Source organism: Bactrocera neohumeralis, chromosome 5 (assembly GCF_024586455.1).
Source record: "Bactrocera neohumeralis isolate Rockhampton chromosome 5, APGP_CSIRO_Bneo_wtdbg2-racon-allhic-juicebox.fasta_v2, whole genome shotgun sequence".
Classification (NCBI taxonomy): Eukaryota; Metazoa; Arthropoda; class Insecta; order Diptera; family Tephritidae; genus Bactrocera; species Bactrocera neohumeralis.
This window is the reverse complement of record NC_065922.1, coordinates 40,858,531-40,885,487: the sequence shown is the minus strand read 5'-3', so window position 1 is coordinate 40,885,487 and position 26,957 is coordinate 40,858,531. Positions and strand designations below refer to the sequence as shown.

Here is a 26,957-nt window from a genome sequence, read left to right as displayed (position 1 = left end):
ACTTCTTCGGGTCCGAGACAACATAACCATTGAATTGAACTTCAACTCGGTCGTCATGTCTCTTCGGGTTAGACAAAGCCTTGACACCAGCCCAAAGCCTACTCTCCCCGGTGGAGAGGTTGCAGGACTTCAGGTGCTCTATCCATTTCATCCACTTATGATGGTTTACCAATCACCGAATCTCCAAATTGAGATCCCTTATTCGGAGATCCCCGGGATCGGCATGGCATAAGGTGTCGCGCTCACTAGTTAAAACGGCTGCTTCGGCTGGGAAATTGGGGCGAAGTTCCGCTATTCTTCCAGCCGGGATGAAGCAAGCGATAGCTGCTGCGATCACCTTGCAGAATCGACGTTATCCAACAGATACGTCCGTAAGAATGGGTAGAGTGTTGAAGGTGTAAATTTTGTGAAGCCGACCCAGTTAGCTTTATTACAGTTAACGAAGGTGCGGTTGCCCACCGCAATTAATTATGGGCAGATGGTCTGATGTGAGAGTTAGCATAGGTCGAAATTTTATGCTATTTATCAGACCACCACTAGCAATGGTAATATCGGGCGAGCTATTACAGTTGCCCATAACTCTTGTGTGGGTTTCACTACTACAGGTATAAGTGCGATAACTCATTAACTAAAGACCTGTGTATATCAGAGACACTAAATTTTCAATTAAGTATGTAATAAGTAGATGTCAAATATGATTGTAATCCATTCACAATTTCTTAACCGTTTCACTCTAATGCAAGTATTGAAGTGGCAAAAATTTTGGCAAAATTATTCTAGCTAAAAAGAGGGTAAGAATCTAGAACAAATTATTTATATTGAAGCTTGGCTATTAGTAAAACGTTATAAAGTATATAAGATCAGAAGTAGTATTAATTTAATTACAGGCATGCCAAACCGAGTGCATTGGAGCACCTACTCATATAGTCTCTGTCCTCTATTGTACTCAAAAGCCATTTGGCCATACAACACAATAAAACAACGTACATTGAAATATATTCCATAAGTTACGATACCCTCTATTTATTTGAATATGTATTTCCATGATCTTTCTTATGCTTTGCAATAAGATTTTTAGAGATTTCAAACTTATTTAAGGAAGTTTTGTTGTAGCTAGCCACTCTGATTTGCTTGCTGTCTTCGTCTTCGCCTTCTTTGTTGTCTTCTTCTACGGTTGGCTCGACGTTGCCTTCTTCTTCTAGCACGTCTTCTTCTAGCAGCTTGTCTTCTTCGTCTTCTCCTTCTCGCAGCAGCATTACTGGTAGTGCTACTAGAATTTGTTGTGGAAGTGGCTGTTGGGGAGGTGGCAGCTGCTGTTGTTGTAGATGATGTACCCGTAGGAGATGTTGCTGATGTACCTGTTGGTGATGTTGCGGGTTGAGCGTTACTCGCAAATCTGGTAGTGATGGTTATAACCAATACACCCACCAATAAGTATGGTAGCGTTTTCATATTTTATTCGCCTTTGGTAAAAACTCGGCAGGTTGTTCTGCTGTTTGTTGCTAGATTTCGACTGTGCTGTTAGTAAGGGTTAGTATGCCTTAAATAGTAAATCTGATCATACTTTCATAAATTTTAATATCTGTTTTTAGTCTTGGAAATAATGTAGTTAGAATTATTCTTTTTTATTGCAAATTATTACGATTAAGTTCTTCCTAAAACTTGACAAATATTTGAGAAAAACTAGGTAAATAAATAGACGAAAAAAGAACATTTTTGGTAATATGTTACACATATGAAAAAAGTACCAATTGTTTAAACCGACACATGCGTGGTCTTCAAAAAATATTATTCACAGCAAATAGTACTATGTTCTAATGCGATGTATTTATACAGATGCATATTGTATGATAATATTTACGTACTTATTAGTATATTTCAATGTAACACAAATTTTATATCCGGTTTTGATGTTTTAAGCCCCAGATAATGAATATGTGAATATCGTTGCCTATGCCTGACTCGGTCAGTCTGCTAGATATATTATTAAAAATCAGAAATAAACTTTTCTGGTAATTACTTGCTTTTGGGTCAAAAATTGATAAAACCGGGTCATTACTTTCCCTAACCGCCTAACCGCCTATGCGCAATATAAAGATTTTCGAACTTCCATAAAATCAGGTCAAAAATCACTATAGTTCCCACACACCTAATATAAGACCTTATATAAGAATATCAAACTTTAAGTTGGCTGTAGGGTATACGTATAAATTTATAGATATATGTATGTAAGTATTCGCAAAATAAATGTAACCAGTTTAGTTACTCTCATTCCAATACACCTGATGCAGTGTTTTCCGATTTTCCACCTTACTTTTCACTAGTTGTATCGGCTAATAGACAAGGTTGCTTAAAAATATTTATGAATTTGCTCTAGAACTAGATCTGAATTTAATATCCCTAATATAAGGTTGATTATAATATATGGTATCTTGTACATTTAATATAATTTTATATACCACCTAAGTATTTTACTTTATAAAAGATAGATCAAGCACCAATAGAAATTTCGGCAACCCTTCTCGAAGATCTATTGAATTTGGATCATAACTTTTTAAAACCAAATATACCGGAAGAAAGTAACAATGTAAAAAAAATATGTACAAGTACTTCTGGCCTTATATCGAAATTAAGTTGGCCTTTTCTAATAATAATAATACTGGCCCGGGGTGCTGACAGTTGATATAATCACATTAGTACTCCTAACCACTATATATCATGATTTTAGATCTAATACTGCTATTAAGAGTGTTACATGGTCAACCGTAAAATATTTTCAATTTCAATGTTCTTTCATTTCAGCTCTTCGGCTACGGAATTAATATCAAGACGTGGTGTTTTTTCACGCCATCATTACGGTTCAGTTGACCAAGTAAGTTCCTAGTCTATATTATACTGACGTTTAAAAAAAAGTTATATTTTACTACGAGTAATTTTAGTAAAATCAATAAATAGATAACTTTTATTATAATATTAAGATTTTTCTCCCGTAAAAATATTTAAATGTTTACAACAGCTAAAATACTCAAAATTACTTCTTAATACTACTTCAACGATCGTCTCGAGTTGTAAGCCCCACTAAAACAATATTCCCAAACTCAAAATCCACAAAACAGTAGTAATATCTGTTAAAGAAAATTGATCTTGTGAAATCGAACACACGGTGTCTAAAGTTTTTTCGCTTAAAACGTCTTTTTGCATTGTATATGCTATTTACATATATAGTATATGTCTTGGTTACGTAAATTTGTTGATTTTGAGTTTAAGATTTCGAGGATTGAGGTTGAGAGTTCGAGCACCTTCCAAAAATTTCTTATGAAGAAAACGTGGTTAATATATTTCTAGTAATAGCGAACTTCATCTACAAAAACATTGAAAAGTACATGTGCAAAATTTCAATTCGATATCTCAAAAACTGGGGAACTAGTTCAGGTATATACAGATGGACAGACGGATATAGCTAAATCGTATCAGCTTATCAGGTTGTTCTTGCATATCTATATTTAATAGGGTCTCCGACGTTTCCATCTGGGTGTTACAAAACTTCATGGCAAACTGAATATACCCTGTTCAGGGGTTAACAAAAAATGTGATTGCATTAAAATCTTTTGTCACTGTCTATTCGTTACTAATAAAATAATTAAAAAACGTTTTTGTAAGTATATGTATTTATATATATTAGTTCATAAAGACATTTGGCAATTATTTGAAATGTACATTATTATTTTAGCTTCACTAAAATATATTTTTTTAATAATATTTTTTGAAGTTAATAACGATTTAAATTTCCAGTCCCTTACACGTACGCGTTAAGTCCTTCGAGCTACATTCACCCTCCTATTATTGTTTCTTCGAATTCTCCGGGCTCCAGTCCTCCGATTTTGGCTGTTTCCTCTTCTGATGTTTATCCTTCTTCGTGAGTTATTGCCATTATTTGTCCTTTTAATGACACGAACTCTACGACCGTTGCTGTTGGTACTGCTTGAATTGTTGCCTCGTCGTATAATTATTCTCTTTGGGCCACGACGATTTGGACGTACAGTAGAAGCAACTTGATTTGTACTGGTCGCTGTTGGGCTAGTATTACTTGTCGTTTGAGAATTCACCACTATTAGTATAGCGGCCAGCAATATGGTTAATAGTAGAACAAATTTCGCCATTATATTTCTTTAATAATTGTCTTAACTTTTTGTAACGATGTTACTATACTCAATAGAAAAGAAACAGTGCTATATATACCCCAACCATATTTGTTACCCTTGAATTCGTTATTTACATGCAAATAGATTGTTATTGTAAAAGAAACATTTGTTATTTCTGCAACTTTTTTCCGGTATACTAAATTTGCGCATGTCTCATTTCCGGATATTTCTTACAAATTAATAAAGGCAACATAAAATTAACTCTCTAATTTGGACATTGAATTAAAGCTAAATAATATATATTTAATGTTAAACATCTGTTTAACTTAAATGATGTATAAATAAGAAGTGGGGGACTTTTCTATGACATATGTACATGGCAATACTTTGAAGCATTACAGTGCGTTCGAAAAATAATGTTTTCCTGCCAGTGTCAAATTGAACAATGGGCGTGGCACCGCTCTATTTTAAGTGAAATCATATATCTCGGAACTTTTTCTACCGATTTCAACCAAAGTCGGTGCAATAAAAATAATAATAAAAATGCAAAAATGCAAAAAACAAGCAGAATCGTGTACAGACGAGTAAGCCCACTTTTTCTGAAGTAATGAACTCAAACGTAGTGAATGAAAAAACACTAAGTTATCCGAAGACTTACTAACCCAAATCCTTGAGATATTAAATAAACAAGAAAACTTTAATATGGGTCTCTGAAGCCGGAGGTACAGAATACTAGTTGAAGAATATAAAGAACTTTTCAATATGCACCCACACAAATTTATTATGGGAGGCGACTTTAATGCCAAGCATGTTTGTATCTTTAGAAATTTATTTATTTTTCCCAATATCTCATACTATTAATATATTATTTCACATACTAAAAAATCAATCATATAGAATAAAGGAATAAAGTCAGCCGGATTTTCGAAAATCCTGATATTATATAGAGGACAAGTCAAGTTTCGTTCAAATTTATCGATTTTAGGCACAAAGATAATAACAGTGTAGACACGCTAGCTAATTTTCATTGAGATAACTACATATTGGCCGATAAATGTGGTAAAAAGTCACATGGAAACTCAATTTATTTATATTAGGTATATGGATTGAAGGAAGTATTGGTTCGATTAGTTGGATTTGAACAATTTTTGGTCATAAAGTGGCACACATTAAAGGTATTATTCATGCAAAGTTTTATACCGTTATATTAATTGCTTCTTGATTTGTGTACTGGAACTGAACGAATCAAGTGGAATTTGAAGTTCTACTACAAGTATATGGGAAGTTGGCGTGGTTATTGTCCGATTTCGCTCATTTTCATAGGAATATGAAGAGAATACCCCCTACCAACTTTTGTCAAAATCGGTCAGTGGGGTCCCAAGATATGGGATTTTACCAAAAAGTGAGAGGTGCCATGTCCATGGTCCAATTTTTACCCTGGACCTTATAAAGCGTTGTCGTACCATCTAAGCAGCAAATTACCACGTCTCTGTCGCATTTAGTTATTAGTTTTGAAGTTCCATTTTCACACTTTCGTTAGAAGTTCTTATAATATTCGTGCTGGGCAAATTTGGTTGTTCTAACTTTAGTGGTTTAGGAGATATGTATATACATTAACTTTATTTTTCGCCCACAGAGCCCCTGTGCCAAATTACAGTTTTACATATGTATATCTTAATTTAGTGCTTAGTTATGGCACTTAATAGGTTTCGGTTAACGGCGATTTGTGGGCGTGGCAATGGCCTGATTACCCCAATCTACGAATTCGTAACTTTAATTGGGGAACATCAAGTATTGAATAGAAAAATTTCACAAAACAAAACGGTGTGAGCCAAGTTTTGAGAAACTTTCAAGAACTTCTTCTACAACTACTGGACTGTCATGATGCGTATGTAGAAACGCCAGGCCGATCAATCTATTTTAAAGCATGTTCATCTTCAGCCACGTTTTTATGCGGCGAAGTGTCGAAAAAGAGCGTTCAGAGCTCCCATTCGTCACAGGAAGTGTGCAGAATATGCGAAGATAACTATGAATTATGGGCTATAGCTCTATCGCAGTTCTTCAACGTTTCCAATGCAGTAGTAGGTAACTTGTTGTTTTTTGACATTTGCTTCTACCCCAATGGCACTGCCGGTCATCAAGTTCACCTTTGAGCTTCAAACATCGCACGATGTTGTCATTATCCAAAAGGCCTTTGAATCTATCTTTCAAGCAGTCAATGAGATTTTCCATTTTTTTGGCTTTCAAAGCACATACTTTTTCTGGAAGCAGCAAACTCAGTTGAAATTCATCCAATACTTCTCTAGAAAAGCGCGTCTTCAAATCTTCGCCGATTGTATCCAACAGAGGATAAGTTTTCACCAAATCCAGGAAATATCTTCAGGTGCAATAATGTTTAAGTTATATGAGGTCTAGGGCAAGTTTTCACCCGATTTTTGTCCCTACTATATGTAATTTAAATCTACGTGTTAATGATATTTCAAAAGAAAAAAATTGATAGGACTTTCAACCAGTTTTTTTACCGTAGCTACTCACCTCAGTAGTACGTTGCGATTTTAAAATGGATAAAAATATAGAACAACGAATTTTGTATTATTAACGAAATTTCATGTGCGGAAGTGTTGCGATTGTTAGAAAAGACTTAAGGTGACTAAATTTTATTAAAAACACAATTCTATGAGTTATACAAAGCCTTCACAGACGGTCGAGAGTTCGTTGAAGACATGTCTCTCTTTGAACGATCTTCGACCTCTCCCACTGAAATCGTCAGACAAGTGGTAGAGGGATGACAAGAGAGCTCCGCATCTCTCGCGAGTACGTTTAAATGATTTTATTGGATAATTTTGGTATGAGAGGTGTTCTTGCTCGACTCGATAAAAATGAATATTTTTCAAAAAGAGAACCGTAAGCACGTCTTTTTGGAAATGCTTGATCGTACGAATTCTGATCACACATTCATGGAGAGCATTATAACTTCCGATGAGATATGGGCTTATAAGTTTAACATCCAAAGAAGTTAACAATCATCGGGAGGGAGGGGATGTTCACTGTTTTTTCAATATTCGTGGTTTGGCCGTATTGAAGCGTCTTCGTCGAAAACGGCTGGCACCTATCATCTTTTTGTCGATTTCAAAGCCGTTTTAGATGGCATTAATAGGAGCTGCCAATTCGACGTCATAATTTAATATTCCTGTGAAATTCATATGAACTGCTCCGAGCCGCTCGATACCAGAAGAAGTTTTCAACAGGGTGAGTCTCTCTGGCTCTCTTCTTCAATATATTGCTGAAAAAAGTGATACATTCCGCCAATCTGAACCGAAGTGTTTACTCTAAAAGTACAATTCTTCAGGGGTGCACAGATGATTTTGACATCGCAGACTTTAACAAGAAGTTTGGAGGAAAAGTTGCGTACTTTGTATATTTATCACGGAATCAGCATAAATTCCACCAACAATATAAGCTTGGAAATCGAGATCAAGCGCAGAATACCTTTTGCCAACAGGTGCTCCTTTGGGTTCGATAGACAATTGAGAAGCCGTTCTCTCTCTATCGACGAATAAAACTTACGCTCTATAAGTCTCTCAATATTCCCGTCCCATTATGCGGTGCAGAAATATAAAAATTACGAGCCGAGATGAGAAACACTTGGAGCATTCGAGAAAACTGTTTTCCGAAAGGCCTTTTGAGCCATTTGCGTGAGTAATGAATTTCGAAGAAAATGCAAATCCAAACTATTTGTCTTTTACGGTGACATAGATATTGTACATATGCGAACAGTTTTTCGATTCGAGACCTGTGAATACGAGTAGAAGCAACTGTTACAAATAATCAATAGGTGGATAAAAGTTGTATGTGTCTGTAACAACATGTCGCGAGAGTACCATATAAGATTGGTTTCTTCTTATAAGTAAAAATTTATTCGGGACCGACCCGAGACAGTTTACCATCCTAGCCAAATGCCCAATTCTGCACAACTTCCAAGTGTATTTGTCTTTATAATAAAATTTAGCAAATTTATAAATTTCGAAAATTATTATAATAAAGAAAAGTAAATAATAAATATTTCCGAAAGAAACGTGAAAATATGCTACCAATATGATAAATATGTCAGTATGTATATTATCTGCCCTGAAATTAATTGAAAATCCTATAACGTGGAATACAAAATAAGAAAAGGATATCTTTGAACGAATCTAAGTTAACAAACCGATTTAACCCTAATTACTAACAATTTACTTCATATGTATATTACATACAAAAATCATAAATAAAACAATTTTTTAAATTATTTTATAATTCTTTAAATAAAATAAGCAAATAAATAAAATATATAAACGAAATAAGCCAAAATGTCGCCCTAAAAATTCTTGTTCCCGAGGCAAGTGCCTAATTTGCCTATACGGAAATTCAGATCAGGACTTTATTGACACAAAATTAATGAAAATTGTAAATATATATATGTCTCACACAAGATTAAGAAACATAAGTTTTTTTGAGGACGGGGCGAAGGCTAAGGTGGGCGTGATCACTTTAACATATACTATGCTATCAAATATCTCATTTATCTTAATTAAGTTGCTTGCAAGCATGTCCTTGAGTATTTTGGAGTGTAGAAATAAAAGCAATCATTTCAGACCTTCTTCTAGCTTCAGTATACACAATGTAGTGATTTTCAACTTTCGTATTTTTATGAAATTAAATACAATGGTTTCTGTCCCTCGGTAGCTGGTTTGTATGAATAAAACTTAATAGCAGATATCTCATTCAAATGAAAAAAGAATACTCCGATGAGGTTGCACTCGATTTTCGATATCTTATAATATTATTCTCAAACCCCATTGTCAATAAATCGGATATAACCGGTTTGTTACCTCAGATACAAAGATGTCCTTTCATTGTCTTCCTTATATCATGCAAAAGGGATTTCAATTAACTTCAAAGTGAATAATATTATAATATTTATTTATTTATCATGTAAGTAATTACAGTTTAAGGAAATTTTGCATAGTTAGCCACTCTGATTTGCTTGCTGTCTTCGTCTTCGCCTTCTTTGTTGTCTTCTTCTGCGGTTGGCTCGACGTTGCCTTCTTCTTCTAGCACGTCTTCTTCTAGCAGCTTGTCTTCTTCGTCTTCTCCTCCTCGCAGCAGCGTTACTGCTACTACTGCCGCTGGAATTTGTTGATGAAGCAGCTGTTGTTGTTGTGGTAGCATCCGCTGACGCTGCTGTTGTTGTTGTTGTGGTATCTGATGAAGCCGCAGTTGTTGTTGTGGTATCTGATGACGCTGCTGTGGTTGTTGTTGTGGTATCTGACGAGGTTGTTGTAGTTGACGTTGGTTGAGCGTAACCCGCAAATCTGGTGGTGATGGTTAGAACCAATATACCCACCAGTAGTGATGGTAGCAATTTCATATTGTATTCGTCGTTGATAAGAACTCAGCAGGTTGCTTTGTTGTTAGCCAGATTTCGACTGTGCTGTTAGTGAGCTTCAGTGTGCCTTAAATAGTCAAGCTGATCTTACTTTAAAAGGTTTTAATATTTCTTTTGATTGTTGGAAATACTGTAGTTAGAATTATATTATTTATTGTAAGTTGTTAAGATTAGAGGTTTTTCCTAAAACTTGACAAATATTTGGAAAGCATCATTCCAAATTATGCAAACAAATGAGGTAAATAGACGAAATAAAAACATGTTTTTGGCAATATATTACAATTGTTTAAACCCGCACTTATTTGATCTTCAAAACTCATGATTCATAGGAAATAGAGACTGGGTTGTTACACAATATGTAACTCAGTACTACGTTCTAATGCGATGTGTTTACACAGATAAAAAATGTTTGTTTATGTGTATAATTCTGTTCTATGTAATAATGCTTTTATACTCTCGCAACATGGTATTACGATTATAATATTTTTCTTCACCTAACGATTGTTTGTAGCACTTAAACCAAAGGAGATGAATTCAGATTTACACATATAAATGATCAGGTTGATGACGAAGAGTACAATTCTGGGTGATTGTGGGATTGGGCTGCGAAAGCATCTATTGAAACCGGAAATTTGCCTGCATCTGCACTAGCATCCTTAGAAGACATGCAGGAACTCATACTACTTAACTTAGTGATCAGTCAAAAAGCTAAACACACTGTGTTTCAAATCACAGCACAACGGCATGCCAAATTGAAGGTAATCTCGTTCCAACAAATGAAGGCCTTATGAGATAAAGCATCATTGGCTCATCTCCCGAGGGACAGTATTACCAAAAAGGTAAACTTCACGAATAAGTTAACATTTACCCTCGGTCTTTTGGTTGAATGGATTAACTACACGCTTGACCCACTGCAACAACCAGCCCACTATACTGCCGGCTCAAAAACATCGGAAGACATTGGAATAGGTGTCGAACAACAGCCATACTCAGCGTAATCAAGCGGCACTTAAGGGATCGTCTCAGTATGAAATTTTCGAGGATTTTTTTTAATGCATTATCGAATGGTAATTACCGCCACAGTAATTAATATTCTCTTACATTTTGAAATCGAAATTCAAATTATTACGCTCGCTACAGCGTTTTTTGTAGAAAGGGAACAGAGTGAAGAGCATAGCGACTCCAATATTTAAACACGTCTTTTCTCAGCATGGTGTTTTTCAAAACCGTTTCCACTCTCAAAGAAAGAGTTTTGAAGACATTTAGTTCCAATTAAGAGAGAACACTTTAACGTCATTCGCTATCACGCTATCACGCTATCTAAGCTTTTATTCATTTTTTTTGAAATATTCCTATTTTTTTCTACAAAAAACTGTCGAAAAAAGGGCGAAGTTCGATACAAAAAACAAAAAAAAACTTTCATCGCGCGATAGCGACTATCGTACAGAATAATAACATTTTTGAGATTTATGTTTTAGATCAAAATTGCGGCCGCAAAGGTGGACATAGTACATGACATGACAAGAGTTTGTGTGTCATTTCAACAATTTATTCAACTATTATGTATCCAATAAATAAACATAAAAAAATCATTATATATTCGTCATGAATGTATTTATTTATAAAAACAATTAAATCATGCTGATTAGTTAACTCCAACATTAAAAAAATTGTGAAAAACAGTGATTTTTCGGAGGGTCACACTGAGGCAATCCCTTAGAGCGTTCTCAGTTTACGACATTACATCGCTATTGCTGCAGGAGTACATAGAACGGCTAAACATCCTATCTGAGCCAAGTGTATCTTATTTCGGTGCTGCCTCTTAGGGCTGTAGTTAGGAATGAATTGACCGACGAGCTTACCCTCTGTGGAGCTGCCTTTAGGATTTCAGGACCGGAACCTTGCATTTCAATTGCTACCCATACCATAAAGAAGCTGATCCACAAAGTGAAGAGAATGGGTACGGAAAATTTTAATTTACTTCCCGAGAGACTTGTGGTTGCCAGGGATGTAATCTTCAGCTTCATAGACGCACAGACAATCATTCAGAACTCTACTCGTTTCATCAACCTGATCATTTATAAGTGTAAATCTGCATTTATCTTATTTAGTTTTAAGAGCTGCAGTTAACCGTTAGGTGAAGTAAAATATTATAAACGTAGTACTAAGCTACATATTGTGCAACAACCCAGTCTCTATTTCCTATGAATCGTGAGTTTTGAAGATCAAATAAGTGCGGGTTTAAACAATTGTAATATATTGCCAAAAACATGTTTTTATTTCGTCTATTTACCTCATTTGTTTGCATAATTTGGAATGATGTTTTCCAAATATTTGTCAAGTTTTAGGAAGAACTTCTAATCATAACAACTTACAATAAACAATATAATTGTAACTACAATATTTCCCACAATCGAAACAAATATTAAAACCTTTTAGGAAAGTAAGATCAGCTTGACTATTTAAGGCACACTGAAGCTCACTAACAGCACAGTCGAAATCTGGCTAACAACAAAGCAACCTGCTGAGTTCTTATCAAAGTCGAATACAATATGAAATTGCTACCATCACTACTGGTGGGTGTATTGGTTCTAACCATCACCACCAGATTTGCGGGTTACGCTCAACCAACGTCAACTACAACAACCTCGTCAGATACCACTACAACAACCACAGCAGCGTCATCAGATACCACAACAACAACAACTGCGGCTTCATCAGATACCACAACAACAACAACAGCAGCGTCAGCGGATGCCACCACCACAACAACAGCTGCTTCATCAACAAATTCCAGCGGCAGTAGTAGCAGTAACGCTGCTGCGAGGAGGAGAAGACGAAGAAGACAAGCTGCTAGAAGAAGACGTGCCAGAAGAAGAAGGCAACGTCGAGCCAACCGCAGAAGAAGACAACAAAGAAGGCGAAGACGAAGACAGCAAGCAAATCAGAGTGGCTAGCTGTAACAAAATGCCCTTAAACTGTAATTACTTATTTGATGAATAAATAAATATTATAATTTTACTTAATTCGAAATTTATTGAATTCCCTTTGCATGACATAAGGAAGACAATGAAAGGACATCTTTGTATCTGAGGTAGCAAACCGGTTATATCCGATTTATTGACAATGGGTTTTAAACGATTCGAATTGTGAATCGTTTTCAGAAAACGACACCCGCTCAGTTTGTTAGTGATATCTGATATCATATTTTCGGTATAAAGTTCTCGTATCCATAACTTGTTATGTAGGTTATTAAATTTTTGAAAAGATTAGAATGCAACCATGCCCTCTCATTATTAAATGTCGTAGATCTGATTTAATATTTGATAACATAACCTTTTTATAGGGGATTAGAATTAGAAGCTATATTTTACCTGATATCACCAAATCCTAAATATGGCTATGGCGTTATGGAAATTCGGCGTGTCCATTTATTTAGCTGGTTGGCCTGGTTTCACTAATGATTTGTCTGGTTAGGGTTGTCGTAATGAATCCATTTTTTATCAACAGTTGCAATCCGAAGCAAAAACGACTTCTTTTGGAGCGTTCAAGCAGACTTTCTGACATGTAAAATCGTTTTTCAACGTCTCTTGGCTTCAATACATATTATACCCCATTTCTTTGCTTTTGCTGCTTTTAAACGTTTTCTAATGATTTCTTGAGTAGATTCTGTATATTAATAACCCGTAAACTTCCACCAAAATGCAGCGATTCATAATATAAATAGAAACTCCCCGAAAAAAATACTTTTTTCGACGCAAAGTTCGACATATGTATTTTAGTGAAGCAATTTTTGTTACGTAATTTCTTGGCAAACCGCACGAATATAGTTGTAGACCCTGTACGTACTATTAGGTTGCCTTTTATATTTTGGGAATTTTCCAACCAACCAAGTATTGTAATCTGGCATCTCACAACGTTATCCTAAAGTTTGACATTATTGATTTTATACATTCTCTTTGTTTACATTCTTGAGTTGTTTACAGTAACTTAAAATATTCATCTCGGCCAAGAAATGGAATTAAATCGTTATCCTTTTCCCGCTAGTATTTTTTACATCATCAATAACAGGCACCGATGAACTTAAATAAATTGTTGGCGATGAAGCTTCTTCAAGGACCAGTATTTATCGATGGTATGGTGAATTCAAACGAGGTCATAGATCATTCCAAGACCAATTTCGTGAAGGTGGTTCAAAATCAGTTGTTGTTCCAGAAACTACTGATGATGTCCGCAAATTGATATTACAAGATCGTCACGTGACCTATCGTCAGATTGAAGCAACTATAAGCATAAGTGGGACTAGCATTTATTCAATATTGCATGAATATTTGATGGTATAAAAATTTATTCACTTTGGATCCCACACAATTTGTGAATCGCTCAAAAACAAAGGCTCGGGCCGATATGTCGGAGAACTGTAAATTCAAAAATTGTCGTAATCAACGACTTCGATACCAAAGTTATGGACTACAGTGAGTATGTCTAATTTTTTACCGAACATATCAGCCAACTTGTGATATCTAGTATTGGAATTCGTGGTAAATACCTTCCTTACGCCCCGTTTACTTAATACTTGTAATACTCTTGATGATCCTATGGGGCATTTGGTACGGCTTACTAGAGCAGTGTCATCCGCGAAAATGGATCGCATGTCGATGAGGACATAATGAAACTGAGCGATTCTGAAGACGCAGTGCACCTGTGATCTTGGAACGAGCTGCATTCCACTATGATCCGGCAATATATTTTTGTGCCGACAATTAGGTAACAATTCGGGAAATGACAATAATTGCTAAATAAGGCGTTAAAATACAGTAGTGAATCTACTGGATTTTATTGTACTAAAGGCAAAGTAAAATTGCAACAATTGGTTCCTCCACCAGATCATTTACGCTCTTTAGTATCTGATATTGGAAATGATTCGAAGCACTTCTTGGCCAACATTCAGAAATATAACAGCTTTTTCCAGTCCAAGATAATATCGCACGACGCTACGTATACTATACAGGACAATTTCCATAAATAAATTGCAAGGCCAGTCGTTGGAAGCAGAGATAAATAGATGCCCAACTCATCGCTCATTGGAAGTGAGAGAGCAATTGATAAACGTCAAAACCTCCTGAACTCGATCAGCTGTCAAAGTTCAGGTTATATGAGGCAGTACAAAGTCGGCTGGCTCAGTTAGTAACCTGATATTTTATTAGCCATGCTTTGCCAACATCCCTAAAAGTTGCAAGTATATGTGTTAGGGTACACCCCTGCTCCGTACTTATTATATATTTCTGCTGTCGCCACGTATTGATCGTATTGATAGTTTCGTGGACCTAACGGTGTACAACACCTAAAATGACCAAGATGACGAGACATGTTGAATTTCTCAGGTCTATCTTCAACATCCGTAGCAACCGTGACTTTGAAAATTAGCCAACTTATGCTGCTGATCCTAATAAAATAGAATATGAAATACTTGCACTTGATAATATTCTCGTATATTTAAAAAGATGAAGATATTTGAACAAAAATGTACATAAATAGTGCATTCAATTTGATAAATGCCACATTCCAAGATCGAATAAATTTCAAGACACCTAAACATTTTACCAGCTAATACTGTAAATACTAGTAAAATCGTTTTTGAATTTGTCCTCGAAACTAGGAATCACTCCAGCCCTATAAAACTATTAAATTTATTTTATGTTCGAGTTATAGCAATAAAATATTTTAAAGGCAAAATAAAAAAAAATATAAGTGCAGACTTCCTTAGCACCACAAAAACTTATATAGCGGTTTTCAACTTTGCTGTTGAATTTATATCTATCGACGTACCTCAATAAAAGAAGTTTCATTATACTCAAGCAAAAGGGATTTCAATTAATTTCAAAGTGAATAATATTATATTTATTTATTCATCAAGTAAGTAATTACAGTTTAAGGACATTTTGTTACAGCTAGCCACTCTGATTTGCTTGCTGTCTTCGTCTTCGCCTTCTTTGTTGTCTTCTTCTGCGGTTGGCTCGACGTTGCCTTCTTCTTCTAGCACGTCTTCTTCTAGCAGCTTGTCTTCTTCGTCTTCTCCTCCTCGCAGCAGCGTTACTGCTACTACTGCCGCTGGAGTTTGTTGATGAAGCAGCTGTTGTTGTGGTGGTGGCATCCGCTGACGCTGCTGTTGTTGTTGTTGTGGTATCTGATGAAGCCGCAGTTGTTGTTGTGGTATCTGATGACGCTGCTGTGGTTGTTGTTGTGGTATCTGACGAGGTTGTTGTAGTTGACGTTGGTTGAGCGTAACCCGCAAATCTGGTGGTGATGGTTAGAACCAATACACCCACCAGTAGTGATGGTAGCAATTTCATATTGTATTCGTCGTTGATAAGAACTCAGCAGGTTGCTTTGTTGTTAGCCAGATTTCGACTGTGCTGTTAGTGAGCTTCAGTGTGCCTTAAATAGTCAAGCTGATCTTACTTTCCTAAAAGGTTTTAATATTTGTTTCAATTGTTGGAAATATTGTAGTTACAATTATATTGTTTATTGTAAGTTGTTAAGATTAGAGGTTCTTCCTAAAACTTGACAAATATCTGAAAAACATCATTCAAAATTATGCAAACAAATGAGGTAAATATAAAAAATGAAAACATGTTTTTGGTAATATGTTACACATATGAAAAAGTACCAATTCTTTAAACCCGCACTTACTTGATCTTCAAAACACTTGATTCATAGGAAATACAGACTGGATTGTTTCATAATATGTAGCTTAGTGCTACGTTCTAATGTGATATAATATATTTATACAATTGCGAATTGTTTGAGAATGTTTACGTCTCTAATTTTGTTGAATATAATACAGTGAAGTTCCTAATAACCTTAACCGTCCATATATGGGGGCGGGACAAAAACGAATATATAAAATGTATCCTTGGATTTGGTAGCTGCAACTCATAGATATATTTCAATGTCAACCAGAAGTGTATGAATGACAATTATACCACTGATTTCCTTCAAGCAACTGATGTGTGCAGACGACACAGGACGCAGGAAAATTTGTTTACTATGATCATTTTTGTCATTAAAAAAACACATTGTCATCAAGATATCCAAAAATTTTGTGCGTGACCGGTCATTGCAACGTATTCATGTCTGTTTATAGGAATTGCTTTTGTGTTAAAATGACAATGAAAATTTTGTTTTTATGAAATTTGTCCAGTTATGGGAGATTTTTGGCTATGAAGACTCTCCGTAATGGGAAATTTCATATGTATATGTAAATTTACACAGACCATGAATTGTTAAGCAGCAGATAGGCCTAGGCCTACATTATACTGAAAATATCGGTCCATCTGCTAGATATACTTATTATTGAAAATCACAGACAATGTTTTTCTAGTAATAATGTGCTTTTTTGTCAAAACTGAGCTAAGGCGGGTCAATACTTCTCTAATCAACATATGCCTTATATAAATATTTTCTATCTTCCGGTTAACTTTACACTATACATATTGATCATTATGGGTACCAGCAGCGATTAATTTTGACAAAAGTTCCTGAAATCGAGTCACCACTCACCCTAGCTCCCATATACCAAGTGTAAGAATACCAAAACACCGGTTGGCTCTATACCGTTTATCAATATGCAAGGTATTCAAGGTATTAAAAAAATTAATATTAAACTATAATATTAACACATATTTTCTATATACAAGTATAAAATGTTTTTTTTATAACACTTTTATTAGCTCCACCTTCATATGTTTGTAACTTTTTCAAGACCGTCTGTAACTTGAATAAATATAGTGCATGTTCCAGGGCTCCCAAGAGAGGACGGTATTAGCGATGAGCGTAAACGGACCACTGCCATGTCCACAAAACGCCCTTAAACGAACTCTTTTAAAGTGTCATTACTAAGCTCTACTCCCCATATAACGGTTATATTGGAAACTACTGAAGTTGCGATAACTCACTGAATAAATACGCCTCAAACGTTAAACTTCACAACCAAGATGTTGGGTAAAATCCTGTACCTGGGGAGCTACTCTGCTTCTTTCACTTCCAATATACAAATCTAACAATAATTATTATATGGGGATACAACTTTGTACAAGTAGGCATTTAATCTTGTGTCCTCAAATTGTCGAAATCTGACATTTAATCTTAACTGAAAAATACTTGTAAATAAGAATGGCGTATAATGCTTTGGGTCATATTTTTCGTATTATGAGCAAATTTTGCCAATCCAATTTTGTCTTTTTTGTGAAGATCAGAAATCATTATCCTTTTTCCAGAGTACAACTCAAACTTCTACCCATTTTTGAAATATTCCAAATTTATTTAACAGCCACAGTTAAAACAAAGTATGTTTTCCACGACTGCCAATTAATAACGAATATTTGTACATATAACCAAATGTGTGCTATTCCTCTGTCTAATCAAATTTCGGTAGAATGCGATTGTAAGGAGACCTTATTTGACAAAACTAAAAAGTGATTTGAATAATTTATTTTAAAAATGTCTCTTTCATCCTGGCCATTTAAGTATATATTCTTCTCTGAATCGACTTGCATTTATTACATTGAAATAAAATAGATATTCACACACAGTTTGCATCTGTATAAATATATCACATTAGAACATAGTACTATACTACATATTATATAACACCCCGGTGTATTTGCTGTAAATAATGCCTTTTGAAGACCAAGCAAGTGCCGGTTTAAACAATTGGTATTATTGTTATTTATGTAATATATGAAAGAATAAAAACATGTTTTTGTTTAGTCTATTTACCACTTTTGTTTAGAATGGAACGATATTTGTCAAGTCTTAAGAGGAAACTCTAAAAATAATAATTTACAATAAACTTCAACATTACTTCTAACTACAATGTTTCTAAGAATTAAAACAAATATTAGGTTTAGAAATGTAAGACCAGATTTACTATTTAAGGCACACTGAAGCTCACTAACAGCACAGTCGAGATCTGGCTAACAACAAAGCAACCTGCTGAGTTCTTATCAACGACGAATACAATATGAAATTGCTACCATCACTACTGGTGGGTGTATTGGTTCTAACCATCACCACCAGATTTGCGGGTTACGCTCAACCAACGTCAACTACAACAACCTCGTCAGATACCACTACAACAACCACAGCAGCATCATCAGATACCACAACAACAACTGCGGCTTCATCAGATACCACAACAACAACAACAGCAGCGTCAGCGGATGCCACCACCACAACAACAGCTGCTTCATCAACAAGTTCCAGCGGCAGTAGTAGCAGTAGCAGCAGTAACGCTGCTGCGAGGAGGAGAAGACGAAGAAGACAAGCTGCTAGAAGAAGACGTGCTAGAAGAAGAAGGCAACGCCGAGCCAACCGCAGAAGAAGACAACAAAGGCGAAGACGAAGACAGCAAGCTAATCAGAGTGGCTAACTATAGCAAAATGTCCTTAAAATCTAATTACTTACATGATAAATAAATAAATATTATAATATTGCTTACTTCGAAATTAATTGAAATCCCGTTTGTATGGCATAAGGAGGACCATAAATAGATATATTTTTATAAAGGATTCCTTACAACATGGAAATTTAGCTATGCTTAAATAGAAATTAGTCACTAATATTTTTATACTTTCCACCGCAATTCATAGTTTTTTCCGAGACGCTCCAAAGAAATTTCTGCCATCACCGCATTTTTTAATATTTGCCGATAAAATTCAATAGAATAACAAACAAGTAAGGAGAGCTAAGTTCGGGCGCAACCGAACATTTTATACACTTCCAACTTGCACGAATTAAAACCAAGGAAATGCTTTATTCTGCAAAACGTCAACCAGTGGATCGGAATCCCACCCATCATATACTTATATGTATGTACCAAATATAACTGGTACTGACCGACATGTTCGGCATAAGGTTTGTTAGAAAAATTAAATGCATTATATGTAGTGTAAGGGTAGCATCGACCAGATTTTATCTACATATTTAATATATTGGATAGTCGAAAAATTATTTTCGTATTTTGTCAATAGATATCGTTGAAGTCGCTGTGGCCGACCTATCGTTGAAAAAGTCGATGAACTTATGGAAAAGATTGACTAATAGCCCTGACAGAAGAACAAAATTAATACGCATTAAGCAACGTTAACGACTTATGCATTTGGACAGCTGATTGTGAAATTTGATTATTTATTTAAAAAAAAAGTGAAATAAAAGCGAATAAGAGAAATTATTAATACAAATTTTCGTAGTTTTGGAAAATCAATATAAAAAAATTCGTTTAACTACGTTAAAAGATAATAGAGTGAATTTAAAAGTAGTAATTGATTGCAATGCGGAAAAAGTGTGCGAAAAAGTTAAGAATAATGGAAAAATGGATAGCAAACTGTGCATTGTTTATTTTCTGCCATCTAAATATATTAAAGCTTGTTTTTGTTAATATACTTACACAGAATTTAATTAACAATATAAAACTGCTTACCTCTGATGCTGTAAACACAAAGGAGGCGGCAGATTTCAAGCGACATCTGTCAAAAAATGGCAAAAATCGGCTATTTTTGAGCAGTGTTGCCTACTAAAATTTGGTAAACTCAGCTAAATGCACGGAATTCTTGTGTATTACAAATTGGCATTAACATGGGTCAAATGCGCAAGTAAATGTAATTTAAGCCCGCTAATGCATATTAGCGCTGTCGTCTGTCAGGGCTATAAGACCATCACATAAGCAGCCATGAATTAACAACTGCGATTCTTTGCTGAAACGAAGTGAAATCGAACCATTTCTAAAGCGAACGTTAACAGGAAACGAAAAATAGATCAAATACCACAATAATGTGCGAAAAGGATCATAGTCTAAGTGTGGTGAAGCTCAACAAATGGTCGTAAAGCCAAAATTGACGCCTCGAAAGGTTATGATGAGTGTTTGGTGGGATTGGACGAAAGATTAATTCTACATTTTACTGTAAACAACTGATGAGATTGAAGCAAGCAATCGATAAAAACGGCCAGAACTGATAAACAGAAAAGGTTTCGTCTTCCATCAGGACAACGCTAGACCACAAACATCTTTGATGACTCGGCAAAAACTGGGAGAGCTTAGCTGGGAAGTTTTGATGCATCCACCATATAGCCCTGACCTTGTACCATTGGACCACCATTTGTTTCGGTCAATGCAGAACTCCCTTAATGGAGTAAAGTTGGCTGTGAAAATTACTTGTCGCTGTTTTTCGCCGAAAAACCAGATAAGTTTTACACTAATGGAATAATGTCCATAGCGGAAAAATGGCAAAAAGTGGTCGACCAAAATGGTACATATTTGGTTCATTAAAGTTCATTATACAAGTTGCTTTCCAAAGTAAACAGGACTTAAAAAAGAAACAGAACAAATGGTTTTTTCGCAAAATCAATTCATTTTATTGCACGGCCCAAAAACATGTCGAACGAGTGTTTTAGCTCATTGGCCGGTATGGCCGCTAGTATGCCGGTGCAATCCTTTTGAATGGCCTCTACGTCTGCATAACGCTTTCCTTTCATGGGCAAATGCATTTTTCTGAAATGGAAGAAGTCGCACCGTGCCATATCAGGTGAATACGGGGGTGGTTAATGGTTAAAATGTGATTTTTGGTCTAAAAATCGTCCTTCGAATGTTGGATTCTTAGCAATTTTTGGTCGTCAGTCAATATGTGCGGAACAAACCGTGCACACATCTTTCGTAAGCCCAAATGTTCGGTCAAAATGCGATAAATCGATGTCTTGGAGATGTTCAATTCTATTTCCATGAATTTTAATGATGATTTCGACTGATTTTTGATGAGGTCACGCACAGTTTCGATGGAATTTCCGGTGATCGCGGATTTTGATTGTCCCACATGTTGATCGTCATTTATGTTCTCACGACCACTTTAAAAAGTTGAAACCACTCGTGCACTTTACTACGTGATAGGCAATCATCGCCATAAACATGTTTCATCAATTGAAACGTTTCGGTAAAAGTTTTACCAATTTTAAAACAAAATTTAATGTTGGCTCATTTTTGCACCGATAATGCAAACATACTGACGCTTAAAACGCAATAACTTCACTTCCAATCAATGAAATGTCATGAAATTCTCTCCGGACAATCGATAAAAATAGCAGATATGTCAGTCGACATACATATGGATGGCGCAACCAGAGGGCGCTGGATTCAAAAAGTCCTGTTTACGTTGGAAGGCTCCTTGTAAATATAAAAAAAAATAAGTTAAGTTTGGTTAGAAATACGAAAAGACTTTTTCAAGTACCCAATAATATTACTAAAAAATTTTGATTAGTTTTCGGTGATACAAACAACCGTTAGATAAACAAAACTTAAACTTACCTTAACTTAAACCTTTATTTCCTTTACTAGTTTAGTATCTAAGTATGTATATGATCATATGTACTTACTAAGAGTTTTATTTTTATTTTTTGCAGCTACCACAATCTGAATTAGATGGCCTAGATCCGAATTTTAAACGTTTTCGTATTGAAAACGGTGATTCGCTAGCGGAAAAGGATGAGGTGAGTAAAACAACAATTATCTTAAAATAAAATCTCTGACTCACAAAAATCGCCGATATACATATATTGGTTCCTGTACACAATGTGGTGTGGCGTTAAAATAATTAAAAACGCAACATACATATATTGGTTGAAGCTTCTTTGATTATTGTTGTAAAAGTATATTATATACATTTATAAAATCATATCATATAGCGCGAAATAGCCACTAAAATATGGTGAGAATACTTCGGTGAGTTAATAGTGTATACCTGAAATAGATAAAACAGATACATTTACCCATACCAAAACGGTTGCAAAACTATTTTCTAGTCAATGCGAGTTTTAAAATTTTTGGTCTATTACACCGTGTACCCTTTGCGTAATATTAAGGCTTGCAAAATTCCAAAAACCACGCCAACATAAGCCCGCGACAGTACCCGATCGCTATCACCTGATCTGACGATCTGTTTCTGTTTGTATCCAATGAAAACTTCCACAGAATGCCAAGAGTACATATAAGTACTATATTAATTACCGTAACCTTAACGTAAAATTGTCAAGAAGCCCACATAAAATTGGCATAATACTTTTCATTTTCTGCGAATATAACTCAGGTATCTATGTAAATTGTTTTACTTTTGCAGGTTTTCGGATCACCCAGCACACCTATCTTAGAAAATCCTGAGCATCAAACACGATGGTATTTCAAATACTTTTTGGGAAAACGTAAGTGAAATTAATAATATGAATAAGCGACATGGATATAGCTATATATATATGTATATATAAATGATAAAGATAAAGAGACGAGTTAGAATCCGGGTGACTGTCTGTCTGTACGTGCAAGCTGTAACCTGAGGAAAAATTGAAAAATCTTAAAGTCCACATATTCATAGTACGAAAAAAGTACGAATTCGTAGATAAACGTATTCGGACCACCGTCACGCCCACAAATCGCCATTAACCGAAAACCTATAAAGTGTCATAACTATTATTACTGAATTAAGGTAAAAAATGTTATTTAGTGCAAGGGATCGCAGTAGCAAGAGTCGCCTTTGAGCAAAACATTATGAAAAAGTGGGTGTGGCCCTGCCCTGTAATAAGTTTTATGTACATATCTCCCAGACTACTGAAGCTACAACAACCAAATCTGCTGAGCGCAAATAAAATAAGAACTCTTACCAACAGTGTGAAAATGAATGAAATCGGAAGATAATCTACTACTAAAAGCACAGTAAATCAATAAGTAACGCCACTAAAGCTATCTCAAACCATGTCGAGGGTAAAATTGTACAACTCTGTCCTATGTAGTTATTGATTTATCTCGCTTTTAGTAGTTTTAAAACATACCGATGCTATACGGGAAGCGAGCGGGGTTGTGAACTGATTTAACACTGTTGGGGAGATACTTTTCCAAAAATTTTGTACACAGGTATTTTTTTCCATTGCAATCCCCTGTGTCAAATGACAGTCGATATAGAACTTTATTACACTTTATAGATTTTCATTTAATGGCGTTTCGTTAGCGTCACGATGGTCCGATTCCGCTTACATACGTACTCGTTCTCTCTTTTCTGACAAAGAACAGGTCGGTTAAGTTTGATTACGATATTTTAATTTTTACTCAAGTTACAGCTTACACGAACAGGCAGACGGACGAACAGAGAGACAGAGCCCAATTTAACTGATCTCGTCATCCTGATCATTAATATATTTGTATTTATATACCCCTATATTTTTCGGCAAGTTTTAAGTAATAAAAAACAACCGTTAGGTGATCAAAACTATTATACTCTGTAACAACATGCTGCAAGAGTATAACAACGCAGAGCACAGAGTCATGTAACCTAAAAAGCTTTAAATTCAATTAGCAAATTGAATGTACATATATTTGCTTTATTTGTTGAAAAATATATATATTTTATATTTTGCCCACTTTTTCCCTTTTTGAATCGAATTAGGTATGGTCTTTCGTTCATAAATTAAAACTTTTTAGTCCATAAATAAAAAAAAAAAACGTCAGCCGTGGCTGGTGTACTCAGTTTACCTTGCCTTGTTTGAGATAAGCAGTTTACTTAGGTTTAAGAATATTAATGCAATTTTTGATAGTACAAAATGCCTGAAATTATATTGCACCGAAACTGTAGCATAAGTAAAACAATGCACATTGAGACGCAAAAGTGTCCGCGACATTTCAAAAACAAAGTGTTTCAATTTGTTTTGTTTCAAAAATTCGAAAACATATAAATTTGCCGGAAAATACCGTCAAAATTGAGACACAACAGAAAGTGTCTCCATACGAGAAAATATCCTTCAAATGGTTATTGTTGTCGAGAGCTGTAAAAAATGAGGTAAACGCCAATGAGGGTATTTTAGGTTAGGGTTTCAAGGTAAAAAAAAAAATTTTTTTGCGAATTTATTTCTTAAATATGGATTGAGTTGCTCACCATAATTCGACTGGAACTTATCTAAACAAACAAGTGTCCTAAGTTCGGGTGTCACCGAACATTTTATACTCTCGCATGATAAAGTGATAATCGTTCATTATCCGTCATTTACATATTTTTCAAATACCGTATTTGTGTAAAGTTTTATTCCGCTATCATCATTGGTTCCTAATGTTTATACTCGTATTATACAAAGAAGGCAAAAATAGCTTTATATTGGAAGAAGGCGTGGTTGTGAACCGATTTCAGCCATATTTCGTACATGTCATCAGGGTGTTAAGAAAACATTATATACCGAATTTCATTGAAATCGGTCTAGTAGCTCCTGAGATATGCTTCTTGGTCCATAAGTGGGCGGCGCCACGCCCATTTTCAATTTTTAAAAAAAGCCTGGGGGCAGCTTCCTTCTGCCACTTCTTCCGTAAAATTTAGTGTTTCTGACGTTTTTTGTTAGTCGGTTAACGCACTTTTAGTGATTTTGAACATAACCTTTGTATGGGAGGTGGGCGTGGTTATTATCCGATTTCTTCCATTTTTGAACTGTATATGGAAATACCTGAAGAAAACGACTCTGTAGAGTTTGGTTGACATAGCTATAATAGTTTCCGAGATATGTACAAGAAGCTTAGTAGGGGGCGGGGCCACGCCCACTTTTCCAAAAAAATTACTTCCAAATATGTCCCTCCCTAATGCGATCCTTTGTGCCAAATTTCACTTTAATATCTTTATTTATGGCTTAGTTATGACACTTTATAGGTTTTCGGTTTCCGCCATTTTGTGGGCGTGGCAGTGGGCCGATTTTGCCCATCTTCGAACTTAACCTTCTTATGGAGCCAAGGAATACGTGTACCAAGTTTCATCATGATATCTCAATTTTTACTCAAGTTACAGCTTGCACGGACGGACAGACGGACGGACAGACGGACGGACAGACAGACATCCGGATTTCGACTCTACTCGTCGCCCTGATCACTTTGGTATATATAACCCTATATCTGACTCTTTTAGTTTTAGGACTTACAAACAACCGTTATGTGAACAAAACTATAATACTCTCGTTAGCAACATTGTTGCGAGAGTATAAAAACACCAAGCAAAATTAGTCAAGTTACAATCAAATCTTCCCCCATCGTTCTCTGATATTTCTTTTCATTTATAAATTTTTGGCGGCCATTTAAAGTGAAAACTGCTATTTTCCACTAAAAAATTCCGCCATTTTATGGGTGGGAAACAGCCTTAATGTAGAAAACAAATTTACTACACTTTGGGGACGGTATTTATATGTCAAAAATGTGTACAAAGTTTGTAATGAATCGGTCAAGTACTTTTAAAATGACAGTGAACACGGACTTTGGAAAAGTAGTTTTGAGAAAAACACTTCAAAAATTGCACTGCTATTTCGACCGCCCGCAGCTGTTAGAGTTAGAGCGTTAAAGGCCAGGAAATTAATAAGGCAATAACTTTAAGAATATTGCTTCTATCTACAAACATATATGAAATGTTAAACAATAAGATAAGTAAAAAAAATCGATTTTTCGAAAGGAAGCTCCCTATACTTTATGTCCTCCTATAGCTTTAAGATAATATATGTATTGAAGATTATCAAGTTGTTGTAATGTCGATATATAATTACTGTAATTTTACATTAAGAATTATTTGTTTATTTTTGGTTAGATTGTTACACCCTGAACAGGGTATATTAAGTTTGCCACGAAGTTTGTAACACCCAGAAGGAAGCGTCGGAGACCCTATAAAGTATATATATAAATGATCAGTATGTTGAGCTGAGTCGATTTTGCCATGTCCGTCTGTCTGTTTGTCCGTCTGTCTGTATATATACGAACTAGTCCCTCAGTTTTAAGATATCGTTTTGAAATTTTGCAAACGTCATTTTCTCTTCAAGAAGCTGCTCATTTGTCGGAACTGCCGATATCGGACCACTATAACACATAGCTGCCCCAGATTAGCTGTTGTACTGTGTAATTGAAGTTAAACGCTATAATATCTAATATTCGTTTGTTCCCAAATAATCTTTCATTATTCATATGTTTGTAACGCACTCTTAGAATTTGTGAAAATACTTAATTACTTATTTTATCTAAGTGCAGCGGGAAATACTGAATACATTTCCGTTTCTAAACAATTATTTGGAAAGCTATATTGTCTGCTCAAACTTTTTCAAAACTGGTATTCACTAAACTCTCATTCAATGTTAGACAATAAATTATTGTTGAATGAGAGTTGTGCGTTTTATTCAAGCAGTTTGTTATCTTCGTCCTATTTCTTAACCGAAGCGTAGCCAAAGCGTAAATAAATCGGAATTTTTTTATATTTGTTAAATATTTTGTATTACAGGAAAAGTGGTACAGCTTTTACCATTTGAAGTTTTTTTTATTATGGACATACTATAAATAAATA

The 26,957-nt window shown here is 35.2% G+C and overlaps 1 protein-coding gene across 6 annotated transcripts in view; it reads left to right on the top strand.

Moving 5' to 3' along the window:
* The window catches only part of LOC126759963 (GTPase-activating Rap/Ran-GAP domain-like protein 3), an 86,310-nt gene that overhangs the window by 38,764 nt on the left and 20,589 nt on the right, over positions 1 to 26,957 (top strand). For all 6 annotated transcript variants that reach the window (XM_050475250.1, XM_050475249.1, XM_050475248.1 and 3 more), the window contains 3 exons: positions 2,803 to 2,872; positions 22,024 to 22,110; positions 22,737 to 22,818. In XM_050475250.1, the coding sequence (XP_050331207.1) occupies positions 2,803 to 2,872; positions 22,024 to 22,110; positions 22,737 to 22,818 (239 nt within the window). The remainder of the gene's footprint in view (positions 1 to 2,802; positions 2,873 to 22,023; positions 22,111 to 22,736; positions 22,819 to 26,957) is intronic.